Source organism: Oratosquilla oratoria, chromosome 9 (assembly GCF_046742065.1).
Source record: "Oratosquilla oratoria isolate Oo_2021 chromosome 9, ASM4674206v1, whole genome shotgun sequence".
NCBI lineage: Eukaryota > Metazoa > Arthropoda > Malacostraca > Stomatopoda > Squillidae > Oratosquilla > Oratosquilla oratoria.
The window spans coordinates 67,882,222-67,895,725 of NC_134785.1; the positions used below are offsets into that span (position 1 = coordinate 67,882,222).

Consider the following 13,504-nt stretch of genomic DNA (forward strand, 5'->3'; position numbering starts at 1 on the left):
AATGGCACTGTAAAATTGTGTGAGAGAATTGTGGAATATTGGTCAACCTTGAGGAGATTAATATTTTTGGTGACTTTAGGCATACTTGACATGAGAAATACTAAATCACTTTTTCTTTTCTAGAGGGAGTGTAGAATGGAAAGGATGCTCATGCAAGGCAAAGAGTACCTGTGCTTCTATTAAACAGGGACAGTATTATTCTGGTCATCACACTGTTGCTATGGAAAAGAGGCAGCAGGTAGCATCTTTACCCAAGCAATTAGTACGTCCTAATTCTCATCGTATCTGCCATAGTCAGCATCATTGGCAGTACCATGAAGGTAATTAGTTTTTTAATGGTTATTCTTGTATGTCTCTGTCTCACATGCTGTTTGTTGGCCTTGTTTCTTTCAGTGGGGATATTAAGATCAAATGGGCCATGAGCCAGTAATTTTAGGGCTGTGGATTTCCAGTTAGTGGAACTCAAGAAAGGTGTAGAAGAGAAGAAGCAGGCATTCATAGATTGGCTACAAATTAGGACGAGGGAATCATATGAGAGGTACAAAGTAAAGAGAAGGGAAGTTAAGCATAAGATAAAGGAAGCAAAGAGGAGAGCAGATGTGAAATGGGGTAAGAGTATGACAGAAAATTTTGAAAGCAATAAAAAGATGTTTTGGAAGGAAATTAAAAAGAGAAAGAGGAGGCAAAGCAAGTAGAGAAGAAAAGGTAAAAGGTGCAGATGGAGAGATGATAATGGAAGAGAAGGCAGTGAGAGGAAGGTGGGCAGAGTATTTTAGGGAGCTGCTAAATGTGAAGGAGGATGGGGAGGGAAAGGTAGTTGCAGTGGGAAGTGCTAAGAAAATGAGAGTAATGAGTGAGAAAAATGGAGGAGAAATAGAGAAGGATGAAGTGAAAGGAGGTGTTAAGATGATGAGAGCAGGTAAGGCACCTGGTCTGGATGGATGCCATTCAGAATGTCTGAAGAAAGGAGGTACAGTTATGGTGGACTGGCTGATGAGGTTATTTAATGTTTGTTTAAGAGAGGGTAGAGTGCCAGAGGAGTGGAGGAGTGCCTGTATTGTTCCGCTTTACAAGGGAAAGGGGGACAAGTGTTAGTGTAGTAGTTTCAGAGGGATCAGCTTGTTGAGTGTAGCTGGGAAGGCTTATGGGAGGGTCTTGATTGAGAGGATTAGGAGAGGAACAGAGGGAGTAATTGGTGAGGAACAGTGTGGGTTTAGTACAGGTAGGGGTTGTGTAGATCAGATCTTTGTGGTAAGACAGATATGTGAGAAAGCTATAGGAAAAGGTAAGGATGTATTTTGGGCTTTTATGGATCTGGAAAAGGCTTATGACAGGATAGACAGGAAGGCACTGTGGGAGGTACTGCAGATATATAGGATAGGAGGAAAGCTGTAAAGAGCAGTCAAGAGTTTTTATGAGAGTAGTAGAGCTTGTGTTAGGATTAGAAATGAGAGAGTGAATGGTCTGAGGTAAAGGTGGGACTTTGTCAGGGATGTGTTATGTTGCCCTCGCTGTTCAATCTTTACATGGATGGGGTGGTGCGAGAGGTGAATGTAAGGGTAGTGGGTCAGGGGTTGGAGATGATTAAAGAAAATGGAGAAAAGTGGGAGGTGAGCCAGTTGTTGTTTGCTGACAACACTGCGCTTGTAGCAGGATCAGAGGAGGGATTGAGGAAGTTAGTGACAGAGTTTGAGAAGGTGTGTGAAAGAAGGAAGCTGAAGATAAATGTGGGCAAAAGTAAGGTGATGAAATGTACAAAGGGAGAGAGTGACAGCAGGCTGGAAGTGAGCATAAAGGGTGAAAGACTGGAGGAAGTGGATAGTTTTAGATATTTGGGTGGGAATGTGACAGGAAAGGGAGGAGTAGGGGTGGAGGTAGAATGTAGATTGAGAGAAGCGAGTAAATGGCTTGGTGGATTGAAAAGTGTAATGAGAAATAGACATCTGGGAATGGATGCTAAGAGGAGGTTATATGAAGGAGTGATTGTGCCAACAGCATTGTACGGGGCAGAAACATGGAACATGAGAGAGGAAGAGAGGAGTTTGAATGTGTTTGAGATGAAATGTCTGAGAAGTATGATAGGGGTTACTAGGCTAGATAGAGTGAGAAATGTGGAGGTGAGGAGGAGAACAGGGATGGAAAGGGAACTGGGAGATAGGGTTGATGAAAGAGTATTAGGATGGTTTGGACACATGGAAAGAATGATTGAAGAATGATTAGTAAAAGAAGTGTGGAAGGAGTGAATATGAGGGGGCATCCTAGGATGAGATGGATGGATGGGGTGAAAGGGGCATTACAAAAGAGAGGAATGTCTATGGAGGAAGGACGGGAGAGGACAGAAGATAGGGGTGAATGGAGAAGGGTTGTGTATAGATGATGGTGTGATGCATGAGGGGGAGTGGATGGGGGATGGGGGGTGAGGAAGTATGTATGAGAAAAACATTTGATGCAGCCCGAAGGGATTTCTCCCCGTCTTCTCCTTTTCTGTATGGGGGGGACAGAGGGGGGGGGTCGCCGAATTTATGAAGCGGCCTTGCTGTGGATGTGCTGTGTCTTGCGACACTGCTTTTGACCCAGGACAGTGGACAAGATGCAGGGATGACCCATCATCCAGGAGGTGCCAAGGTAAGAGGGAGGGTGGAGGGGAGTGGAATATGTAGGAAATGGAATGGTTGTGAGTGGTTTCTATGCCTTTTTCTTTTTGACTACCCCCCATGTAGGGGGAAAAAGCCTTTGGTATATGTATGTATGGAACTCAAGGCAACAATTATTATATAATATATGTTAATGACCCTTTGATTGATTGATTCATTTTAGTATAAATCAAAAAATTTAACTTTGAATACATAGACAGGACTTGAATTCTAGACAGTCTGGACTCAAACTTGGTCTTGGAGTCAGTTTTGGCCTCGGAAGTTATGGACTGAAATAAAGCAGTGTAGAGTGGTTGAAATATGATGTTTTAGAAAGTGATAGTGTATAATCTTTTATTTTATGTTTGTTATTGATAGATAATTTTTTTTGACAGAATGGCTGAGGCAAGGTTGTATAATCACAATTGAAAAAAACTTGAACCATTATATCTTTCATGAAAAGAATGTGAACAACTTCAAGATGGACATTTTATTGCAGGTACCAGGTTCCTATTCACTCTCTCTCTCTCTCTTGCTCTCTTCCTCATTGATACATGAACATTTTGGTGGGTTATATCATTATTAATAAGGCATATGGGTCAGAATTCAGTCCAAGGAAGATTTATTCATAATCATTACTCTTAATCATCATTATCATGTGGCTGCATCAGGGCTGCCATGTCACCATGGGTGTTCAGTGTGTACATGGATGGGGTGGTACAGGAAGTAAGTGCAAGGGTGATGGGTAGGGGAGTGGAGGGGGTTAGAAGGAGTGGAGAGAAGGGGGGGGGGAGGCGAGCCAGTTTTTGTTTGCAGATGACACTCTGCATGTGGAGGCTGGGTCAGAGGAGGGATCAAGGCATGGTAGGGGTTACAAGGTTGGATAGAGTGCGAAAAGAGGTGAAGAGGAGAGCAGGGTTGTTGTTGTTGTCATTCCCTAGACTGTCTGACTGAGCAGTCTCATCTTGAGGAATGCTATGGTTGGAATGGGTTTTTCCCACAAATCCCTTATAGAATATATGTTGTATTGTTGGCTTGCATAATTTTGTACAATGCAGTCTTACATAACATGTTGTATAGTATGGGATGAAGTGTTACATCCTGGACAGTTATCTGTGATATACGGTAATCATCCAGCCACCTCTGGTGGCCGCATCATAGCCTGGCCAGATGGACTCTGTCCTCATGGGGGAGAAAGGATTCAGAGGGATATGAGGGGGGTCAGGCATGCAGCAGTGTGCTGTCTTTCAGTCTATTGATAGGGCAATGACTGATATGATTATGGATTTGTTTCTGGAGGTGGGTGTTTAAGGTTGTGGAGGGATAAAAAAGAGTATTTGTGTGTGATATAGGAATTTGGATGTTGTTATAAAAATAATATTGTACAATTCACATAGTGCATAAATTATGTAGAATATTGTATCTTGCTCAGCGGTTCCAGGGCCGTCCCCTGCCCCTCGGTCGCCCTTTGCCCCCCCTTCTTTTGCGAAGAGGGGTGGAGCCGTTCCCATGGCGACACATGGGACAGGGGTGATCGAGTGGTAGAGATACCGTCCTGAAGGAAGTTGCTGATGCCCAGCCCCCGAGGTCCTGCACCCGTTCCACAGAGTGGGTGCGGAGAAACGCCAGCGATGCCGCGAGGCCTCTGATGTTGTGGGCGTGGGGGGCATGGCCCGGGTCGGCCTTCCGGTGCCCTGTTGGTGGTGTCAGCTAGCCAAGACAGGAAGTCCAGAACTGTGCTAGCGGAGATGGTCACTATCGCGTGTCTCCGAAGGAAGTCCTGGAATCTCCGGTTGGGAGGGTTGTTGGATCTGGATGACGGTCGGGACCGTAGCGAAGACGCGGTCTGTCGCTTCCTGGTCGAACAGACCACGGGAAAGGGGAGCTGCTCTCACCACGCCCCGGCGAGCTATCTCCGGGGCCGACCGCGCTGCAGACTGACGAGCTGCCAGACGAGCCGCGGTGAAGGCCCTCGCTGCTGGGGGTAGGGCTGATGACGCCATGTTGGCTGTACCCTCTGCCACGGTAGAGAGTGCCGCCAGGGTGTCTCTGCATACAGAAAACACGCGAATCAAATTAGTAGGGCGAGAAGGATCCCGATCCCCGGAGGGTGTAATAAAGTCACATCGCTCAATTGTAGAACGTATAACATATGCGAAGCCGAGGTCGTTCTACCCGAGCGTCTCTCGCCAGGACAGGTCTGGACCCTCTATAGATTGAAATATCCCACTCACCTCAATTCTTCCCGCGGGAAGTCCTCAAAGCTCGTGGCGAGCGTCGTCAGCCAGTTCCTCATCATCGCCATTGCCGTGACGGTCGAGATGGTAGAGGCAAGGTCTTGTCTGGTCGAGGCCTCCGTCGTCAGCAACTTAGCCTCCGGTTCACTAAGTTGCTGGGGGTGGGCGGGGTCCCTGCCCGAGTGCCACAAGCAATCGCGCAGGCCCTCCGGCGCGAAGGGTGGTGGCAGGACGACGGGGAATGATGAAGGGATATGCCGTCGAGGAGGAACCGTCTTGGGTTGGTCTTGGGCCCGCTCGAGAGCAGGGATGTCTAAGGCTTTCTCCCCTTTCTCCTGCGGGAACCAGGCGTTTGGGGAGAGTGCTACCGCCGGTGAGTCCCCCGACCTGTCGACAAACATATGCCCATCAGGGTTTAAACGAGGGTTCTCCAGGAGAGCACCTAATGCGTCCAGAGTGTTAGAGGTGGAAATCCTGGAGGGCGTGGAGGCCGGGGCGGAGAGGGGTCGAATCTTATATAGAACCTTAGCCCCCTCCGCGTCGTTGGCCCACTTTAGGATAACGTCATCTCTCCACTAGCTTGTGATCTTCTCCAAACGATTTCTTTCAGCCGATAATGCTTCTTGTCATGTGTGGGTGTTCTGCCTGTAGTGTAGTGGGTGTGCTGTGTTTGTGGAAGCTGTGGCAAGTGTTTGTGTGCCTCTCATGTCAAGGTGATCCTTGATTTTGAAGACTTTGGTTTCATTGTGTAGATATTCTATAAGTGTTGTATTTGTGCAGCCTGTAATTATCTTTAGGTCTTTGTTCTGTATAGTCTGTAGGGTGTTGTTGTGTGTCTCAATGAGGTTAGGGGCCCATGTGGGGATTGCATGATTCATAACAGAGCATATATATTGTTCATTGTGGTGGTAGTTTCTTTGTTATGAATGTTGTACCTGTAGGTGATTTAAGCACATTGAATATAGGTGTGCATTTTATCTTCATGTCTATGATGTGTTGTTTGAATGACATGGATGTATCATATGTTACACCAAGAATTTTGGATGAATGTGGGTGTGGTATGAGGGTGTTGTTGATAAAGAGGCATGTTATGTGTTTGTGTTCTACTATTCAGTTGGGGAAAAGTGTGGGTGTAGATTTGGTTGGGGGTATAGCGAGTCCATAGTATTTACCTACCTAGTTGTATTTTGCGGGAAGGGGAGCTATGCTTGTGGTGTCCCGCCATTGTATCTCGCAGTGTCTAGTTTGCTTTTAAACTCATGAATGGTTTTTGCGCATACTATTTCATTATCCAATTTGTTCCAAGTGTCCAAAACTCTATGTGGAAAACTGTTTTTCTTCAGTTCTCTTCTATAGCTATGTTTTTTTATTTTCTTTCCATGTCCTCTTGTGTTTCTCTTGTCCCAGTTAAGTGAGTCCTCTCTATCAAGTATCTCTGTGCCTTTCATGATTCTGTAGATGGTCAGTAGGTCACCTCTCTCTCTTCTTTGCTCCAGTGTCGGTAACTCCAGTTTAGCCAATCTCTCCTTGTATGATAGGTTTGCAAGTGCAGGTGGCATTTTTGTAGCTGCTCTTTGGATTCTTTCTATTTTCTTTATATTCATTTTGGTACTGGGTGACCACAATGTCGCCGCATACTCTAGTCTAGGCCTTATCAATGTAACCAATATTTTTTTATCATGTCTTCATCCAAGTATGCAAATGCCACTTTTATTGATCCTAGCAGGTTGTAAGTCTCCCCGACAATTTTGTTAATCTGTATATCATAGGACAAGTCGTTCGTGATGATTACTCCCAAATCTTTTTCGGATCCTACTTTCTTTACTTCCTTGGTTCCAATTGTATATTTTCCTGATATTCTGTTTTTGCTTTTTCCAAACTCCATTATGCTACACTTAGTATTAAAGTCCACTTCCCATTTCTGACTCCAGTTCCATACCCTATTCAGGTCTTCTTGCAGTGCTTCACAGTCCTTATCAGTTTCTATTTTCCTTAACAGTTTGGCGTCGTCAGCAAAGAAGCTCATGTAACAGTTCACTTCCTCGTCCATGTCATTCATATAGATAGCAAACATTATTGGTGCCAGTACAGATCCTTGCGGTACTCCACTGATCACTTCTTTCCAATCTGAATATTTCTCTCTGAGCACTACTCTCATCTTTCTACCAGTCAGGAAGTCCTCTATCCATTTTAGTAAGTTCCCTTGTATTCCTCCTATGTGTTCCATTTTTTTTTAGTAATTTTCTGTGTGGTACTTTGTCATAGGCTTTTTGCAAGTCTAGGAATGCACAATCAGCCCATCCATTTCTTTCTTGCACTATGTCTATTAGCCTTGAGTAGAAGCATATTAAGTTTGTGGTGCATGATCTTCCTTGTCTGAACCCGAATTGTCTTGGGTTTAATATGTTGTTGTCTTCCAGATGTTTTACCCATCTATTCTTGATGATTTTCTCACAAATTTTGGCTGTAGTGCTTGTTAGTGATACTGGCCTATAGTTGGTGGGTTCTTCCTTGTTTCCTCCTTTATATATTGGTACAATGTTAGCATTTTTCCAGTCATTAGGTATCTTTCCTTCTTTGAGTGAGCTATTTATTATGATGTGTATTTTGTCCGTTAGTTCTTCTATGCATTCCTTTAGAATCCAATTTGCAATACCATCCGGGCCATGTGATTTTCTGACGTCCAGTTTTGATAGATGTTCTGATATTTCTTTTTGTGATGTTGTAAACTCACTCATGTGGGGAGATTGCTTGTTATCATCTACGTCCCAATTTTGTATTTTCTCTCTGGTGAAGACAGATTTAAAGTGGTTGTTTATGACTTCGGCCATCTCTAATTCTTCTGTGTATTCTATATTTCCTTGGCGTAGTTTCACCATTTCCTGTTTGGTTTTAAGTTTACCATTCACATACCGATAGAATAGCTTGGGTTGATCTTTGCATTTATCTATAATATCCTTCTCATGGTTCCTTTTTTCCTCTCTTCTCACATTAACATACTCATTTCTATAGTTTATATAAGTTTGCCATTTGCTTTGTGTTTTGTCTTTTCTCCACCTTTTCCAAGCTTTGTCCCTTATGTCTTTTGCCTCACTGCATCTTTTGTTGAACCAACACTTAATGTACTCACTCTCTCGCTTTTGTCTTGGTACATGCCAGTTTACCCCTTCATTGTAATTATCCATCAATATATTCCATTTCTCTTCCACTGTTGTCTCTTCCATATAGAATTTTTCCCAGTTTGCATTCCGGAAGAATGTCTTTAGTTTTGCAAAGTCTGTTTTGTTGTACATCAATCTTCCTTTCCTATGCTTTTCGTTCCTCTCCATGTCTATTTCTTCCTTTAGTACAGTTTCGATGAGTACATGGTCACTCTTTCAGGTTCTGTTGTAAATATTAAATCTAGTTTCGATGGCTCTTCATTGTTTCTGTACCTTGTGTTTTCACTGACCCATTGGGTCATCGTATACTCCGTGGTCATGTCTAGCAGTACATTGCCCCACAAGTCATCTCCTCCTCGCACTGTCATGTTGTCCCAACAAATTTCTTTGCAATTGAAGTCCCCCATAATTACCAGATTACCCTTACCCATTAGTATCTCATTTAGTGATTTTCTTGTATCTTCTAGCATTTTTGTATGCTCGTTCTCTTTCCAAGCATTCGTTTTTGGAGGCACATAGGTCACCACAAACTTTCTACTTTTCATATTCTTGCCTTCAACTTTTATCATGATCAGTTCAACATTACCTTTGCCCTCTGCAATTTTTGTCACGTTTAGGTCTTTCTTGGCCAAGAACATGATTCCCCCTCCCTGTTTCTTGTTCCTGTTTTTTATCCAGTAATTGTATAGACCTTGTCCAATAACGATGGATGGTATTTCACCTCTTAGTTTAGTCTCTACAATTCCCATTATGTCTGGTTGTTCTTCTAACAGATAATCATTGAGTTCGTTCAGACCTGAAATTAATCCGTCAATGTTAGTATAGGCCACTTTTAATTTTCTTCCTTCTCCATTATTTTTTCTGTCCTTGGTTTTTTCGTTTTGATGCACCATTGTCTCAATCTCATGTCGATTACTCTCCAATGGAATTCTTTGCATTCTGTCTCTGTTCCTATCAAGTTTTTTTCCTTTGCTTCTTCTCCTAGTGACCTTTCTTTTTCTAATTCCTCAGTACTCATTTCTCTTTTTATCCATATCTTATTGTACTTTTCACTCTTTGCCAAGTTGCCTACTTTTTCAAATATGTCTTCTACTACCATTTGTGACCTTAATTTTATCATTAGAGGTCGATTTCTATCCTTAGAATAGCGACTGATTCTATATGTCTCTTCCAGGTCTATGCCTGAATCTCTTTCTCCCCCCTGAATTTCATTTAGGATTTCTACTGCTGTCTCTTTTTCTTCTTTTTCTCTCATGTACCTTGCCAATTTCTGTTTTTCTTTTAGTCCATATACCACAATACATTTTTTTCTATCTACTGTATCCCTGACCCAGTTTGCTTTTTTGTTAATCACTTGGATAATTGTGTCTTTTGCATTATCCTGCATTTGCTGCTTGACTATTTCTTTAAAAGCAATTTCCTTGTTTTGATGTTTTCCTTCCACTTCTTAATTTTCTGAATACTTTCCTCACCTAGGTTCTCTTTGATCTTTTGTGTCAATTCTTGTAATTTATTGTTCACCCCTTTCTTTAAATTTTCGTTGTTGTTATTATCATTAGTTTTCTTCTTTTCGTTATCATTCTTCAACTCATTTATATCCCTTTTCATTTCTTTAATCTCATTTTTAAGATCCAAGTTAATTTTTCTTAGGTCAGAAATTTCGTGATTTGCCTGTGCTAAGCAGTCTATTAATCCTATGATGTCTTTTCTTAAGTCCATAATTTCATTCTCCCACCAAATCCTATTTTTGCTCATACCTCTCTCTATCTCTAATAATCGACTTAAGTTCCTGCTTTCATACTTACTAAATCCTGGAAAATCTTTCTCATCACAGGTGTTTGGACAAGGTTTGTTTACACAGGGTTCCCACGGTCCTTGAAAATTCTGGAAAGTCCTGGAAAAAAAAAGTGATCCTGGAAAGTCATGGAAAAGTCCTGAAATTCTGCCAAAAATCAAGTGGTCCTGGAATTAGGACTGCCAGCTGAAAAAGTCATTGAAAGTCCTTGAATTCAGTGTTGCATGGATGTTGGTTGTGCTCAATATTCTACAGTGTGCAGTGTCTGCACCTATCACATGGCTATGGCATCCTTCCAGTTTCTAGTCTTTGTACTGTCTGTGGTGGTTGTACAAATACATCAGGCGAGACATCATTGATTTCTAGCTTGCCTGAACTTTTCAGGCTTTTTCTGAGGTGAGCGATTTAAATAAAAAAGGAAAGAAGCAAAAGGGACATGATTGGCAAAGTTTTCATTCTCAAGTGAGAATTAGAAATTTGTATGTTGAACTGAAATTGCAATAAGCTTTTTTATGGGAATTAGAAATTATTTGTAGTTATGTATACATAGGAGGCAGATATAGTAATGAAGTTGACAAGCAATTATGTCTCGCCTTTTATAGCGTTGAAGATGCATGTCTGGGTTTTAACATTAATTTATCTTTTTGCAGTAGTATGGCATCCAAGAAATGTCACTTCCATCCACTCTGGGTGGAGGATCCACTGTTTTCAGCATGGGTCAAGGAAGACCCCAAGGATGACACCAAAGCATACTGCAAACTTTGCAAGAAGCGTTTTGACATAGCAAACATGGGAGTTTCCGCTCTGAGAAGTCACATGAAAAGCAACTTGCATAACAGGATCAGCCAGTCAAGGCAAAACCCATCAGCAATCCGCAACTTCTTTGGAAAGAAGCAAGACGAAAAGGCAGATGATGCTGCAGCCAATGTCACCTCCAGTGCACCAGTTGCTAGTACAAGTACAGCTCCACAAAGATCAGAGGTTGCAGCTGTTGTGTCAGATGCTGCCCTCCACGCAGAGGTTCTCTGGGCTCTGAAGCTTGTTATGAGCAACTACTCATTCAATTCATCATCTGATGTGGGCATGTTGTTCCCAAGAATGTTTCTGGACAACCAAATTGCTAAAACTTTCTCATGTGGTGCTACAAAGTATGCTTATCTAGTTTGTTTTGGCCTGTCTCCATATTTCCATGATCTGCTAGTGGAGAAAGTCAGAAGTGCGGAGTGCTATACCATATCCTTTGATGAGTGCATGAACCCTGTTTCACAGAATGAACAAATGGACTTCATAGTCCGTTACTGGGACAATGATTCTGGTCAGGTCAGTGTAAGGTACTTTGGGTCACAGTTCTTGGGGCATGCTCGAGCAAGCGACCTACTCAACAACTTCAAGGAAGGGACACAACAACTAGATCCCAAGCGTCTGCTTCAGGTGTCAATGGATGGACCTAACGTCAATTGGAAATTTTTCAATGACCTGCAACAGGAGCGCAAAACACAGGATCTCCCAGAACTTCTGAACATCGGAAGCTGTGGACTCCACACTGTCCACGGAAGCTTGCAGAAAGGGGCCAACGAGACTGGATGGAAGATTGGATATCTGCTAAGGTCTCCGTGGCAGCTCTTCCATGATACCCCCGCAAGAAGAGATGATTTCACCACTATCACAGGGAGCAAGCTGTACCCATTGCAATTTTGCCAGCACAGATGGGTTGAGGATGCAAAGGTTGCAGAGCGTGCGTTGCAGATGTGGCCCAACGTGGAGAAATTTGTGGCATCCTTCAAAGACCCCAAGAAGGCCCCTAGCACTGCCTCATTTGCATCAGTGAAAGCTGCCTGTGAGGACCCACTTTCCGTCGCAAAGCTACAATTCTTCATCTCTGTAGCTAAACAACAGCCATTCCTTCAGAGGTTTCAAACAGATGCACCCATGGCACCGTTCTTGGGACAGAAGCTAAAGGAAGTGGTTGTTGCGCTCATGGGACGTTTCATCAAAAAAGAAGTTCTGGACAAAGCAGACACCATGCAGAAACTGGCCAACCTGGACCCCAAGGACCAGAAGAACCAGATGCTGCCAAAACTTGTAGATCTGGGATTTGCTGCTCGAGAGTCTGTGAAGAAAGCTGCTGAGAAGAAACTGGTCAGTGATTTGAAGGTCCTGGCATTCAAGAATGAGTGTGTGACACTGCTATCAGAGCTCACATCCAAGATGTTGGACAAGAGTCCCTTGAAACTGTCCCTGGTTCGATATCTCTCTGCACTGGCTCCAGATAAACTAGTTGCTCCTTCTACAGATGCGGCGACGAAGTTCCAGAAAATCCTCCAGATGCTTCTGAATGCCAACAGGCTGTCCGGGGAAGAGTGCGATGAGCTCCTTGATCAGTACAAGGCGTTTGGCAGTGAGATGAGGCAGGAACATGCAGCAGATTTCAAGAACTTCACCCCAGATAGTGAGAGGCTGGACATATTTCTGGGCCAGTACTTTAAAGACCACAAGTACAGCAAGCTCTGGTCTGTTTTCAAGATGCTTCTCACAGTTTCCCATGGTCAGGCATCAGTAGAAAGGGGTTATTCTGTGAACAAGGACCTCCTGGTTCAGAACATGCAGGAGAAGACTATTGTAACTCTTCGTACAGTCTATGACAGTATCCAAGCCACGGGCCAGCACTTCACTGAGTTACCCTTCACTCCCAGACTGAAAAGGCATGTCAGGGCATCGAGGATGAGATACCAACAGTACCTCGCGGATCAGAAGAAGTCACAGACAGATAATGAGAAATCCTCGAAGAGAAAGGCACTACAAGAGGATATCCAGTCAGCAGAGAAAAAGAGGAACCTCTTGAAAGATAGTATGGAGTCAATGACCAAGGAAGCTTACCAGCTGGCAAAGAAGGCAGAAACAGAGCATGACTTCACTTTGCTGGCTAAGTCCAATGCTTTCACACTGAAAGTTTCTGAGAAGGCGGATGAAAATCTCAAACTGGAAAAGAAACTACAAGACCTCAAGCAGAAACTGAAATCAATGGAGTGACTATTTTCAAAAAAGAGCAAAGAATGAATTATACCTGACACTCTGATATATATATATATATATATATATGAAAATGGTATGTTATTTCAAGGGCATGTAACCTGAGTCCCCCTACTTTGCCCCATCCCCCTTTTATGTACTACCTCACCACCCTATATAAACTTGCATCTTAACTTTCTGTAAGCATTCTGCTGAAGAGGACTACAGACAGTAGTCAAAATATACAGTTTCCCTTTATTTCCGTTATTATTTCTCCGACAGTGGGTTTATAGTGAACATATATATATATATTGTAATCTAACAGAGGAAGACTGCATAGTGTAATAAAGTGGGTGGAATTGGCTGGCTGTAAGGGGTGGAGGCCAGAAAGATCAGTTTGTATTTGAAAATTGTTTCAGATATTCTGCTCAAAGTCCTGGAAATTTGATGATTTTTATCCTGGAATATCCTGGAAAAGTCCTGGAATTTAGTTTTCAATTTTCTGTGGGAACCCTGTTACATCACGGTTCGATCGACTGACGCCAGATGGCTCTGGTTCGTGACTGGCTTTCGAGTCGTTGTTTTCATCCATTTTCACTAATTCCATGTCAATACCATTGACTAGCACTGCAGAGATATTATTTCAGACACTCACGAACACTCCCCACC

At 43.0% G+C, this 13,504-nt stretch overlaps 2 protein-coding genes across 3 annotated transcripts in view; one reads left to right on the forward strand and one right to left on the reverse strand.

Annotated features, from left to right (window-relative positions):
- The window catches only part of LOC143028519 (uncharacterized), a 63,889-nt gene that overhangs the window by 24,771 nt on the left and 25,614 nt on the right, over positions 1-13,504 (forward strand). For both annotated transcript variants that reach the window (XM_076190731.1, XM_076190732.1), the window contains exons 7-8: positions 124-320; positions 3,029-3,132. In XM_076190731.1, the coding sequence (XP_076046846.1) occupies positions 124-320; positions 3,029-3,132 (301 nt within the window). The remainder of the gene's footprint in view (positions 1-123; positions 321-3,028; positions 3,133-13,504) is intronic.
- LOC143028523 (uncharacterized) lies at positions 4,116-5,437 on the reverse strand. The gene is made up of 2 exons (XM_076190742.1): positions 4,868-5,437; positions 4,116-4,682 (listed from the first exon to the last, which is right to left on the reverse strand). Exons 1-2 carry the CDS (start codon positions 5,269-5,271, stop codon positions 4,373-4,375), a joined length of 714 nt encoding a protein of 237 aa, XP_076046857.1. The 5' UTR covers positions 5,272-5,437; the 3' UTR covers positions 4,116-4,372.

Excerpts from the sequence above, each read along its gene's own strand:
- LOC143028523 (XM_076190742.1), bottom strand. The coding sequence starts at position 5,271 with ATGTTTGTCGACAGGTCGGGGGACTCACCGGCGGTAGCACTCTCCCCA. Across the intron at positions 4,683-4,867 it reads TTCCCGCGGGAAGAATTGAG|AGACACCCTGGCGGCACTCT; the intron begins GTGAGTGGGATA and ends TTCTGTATGCAG.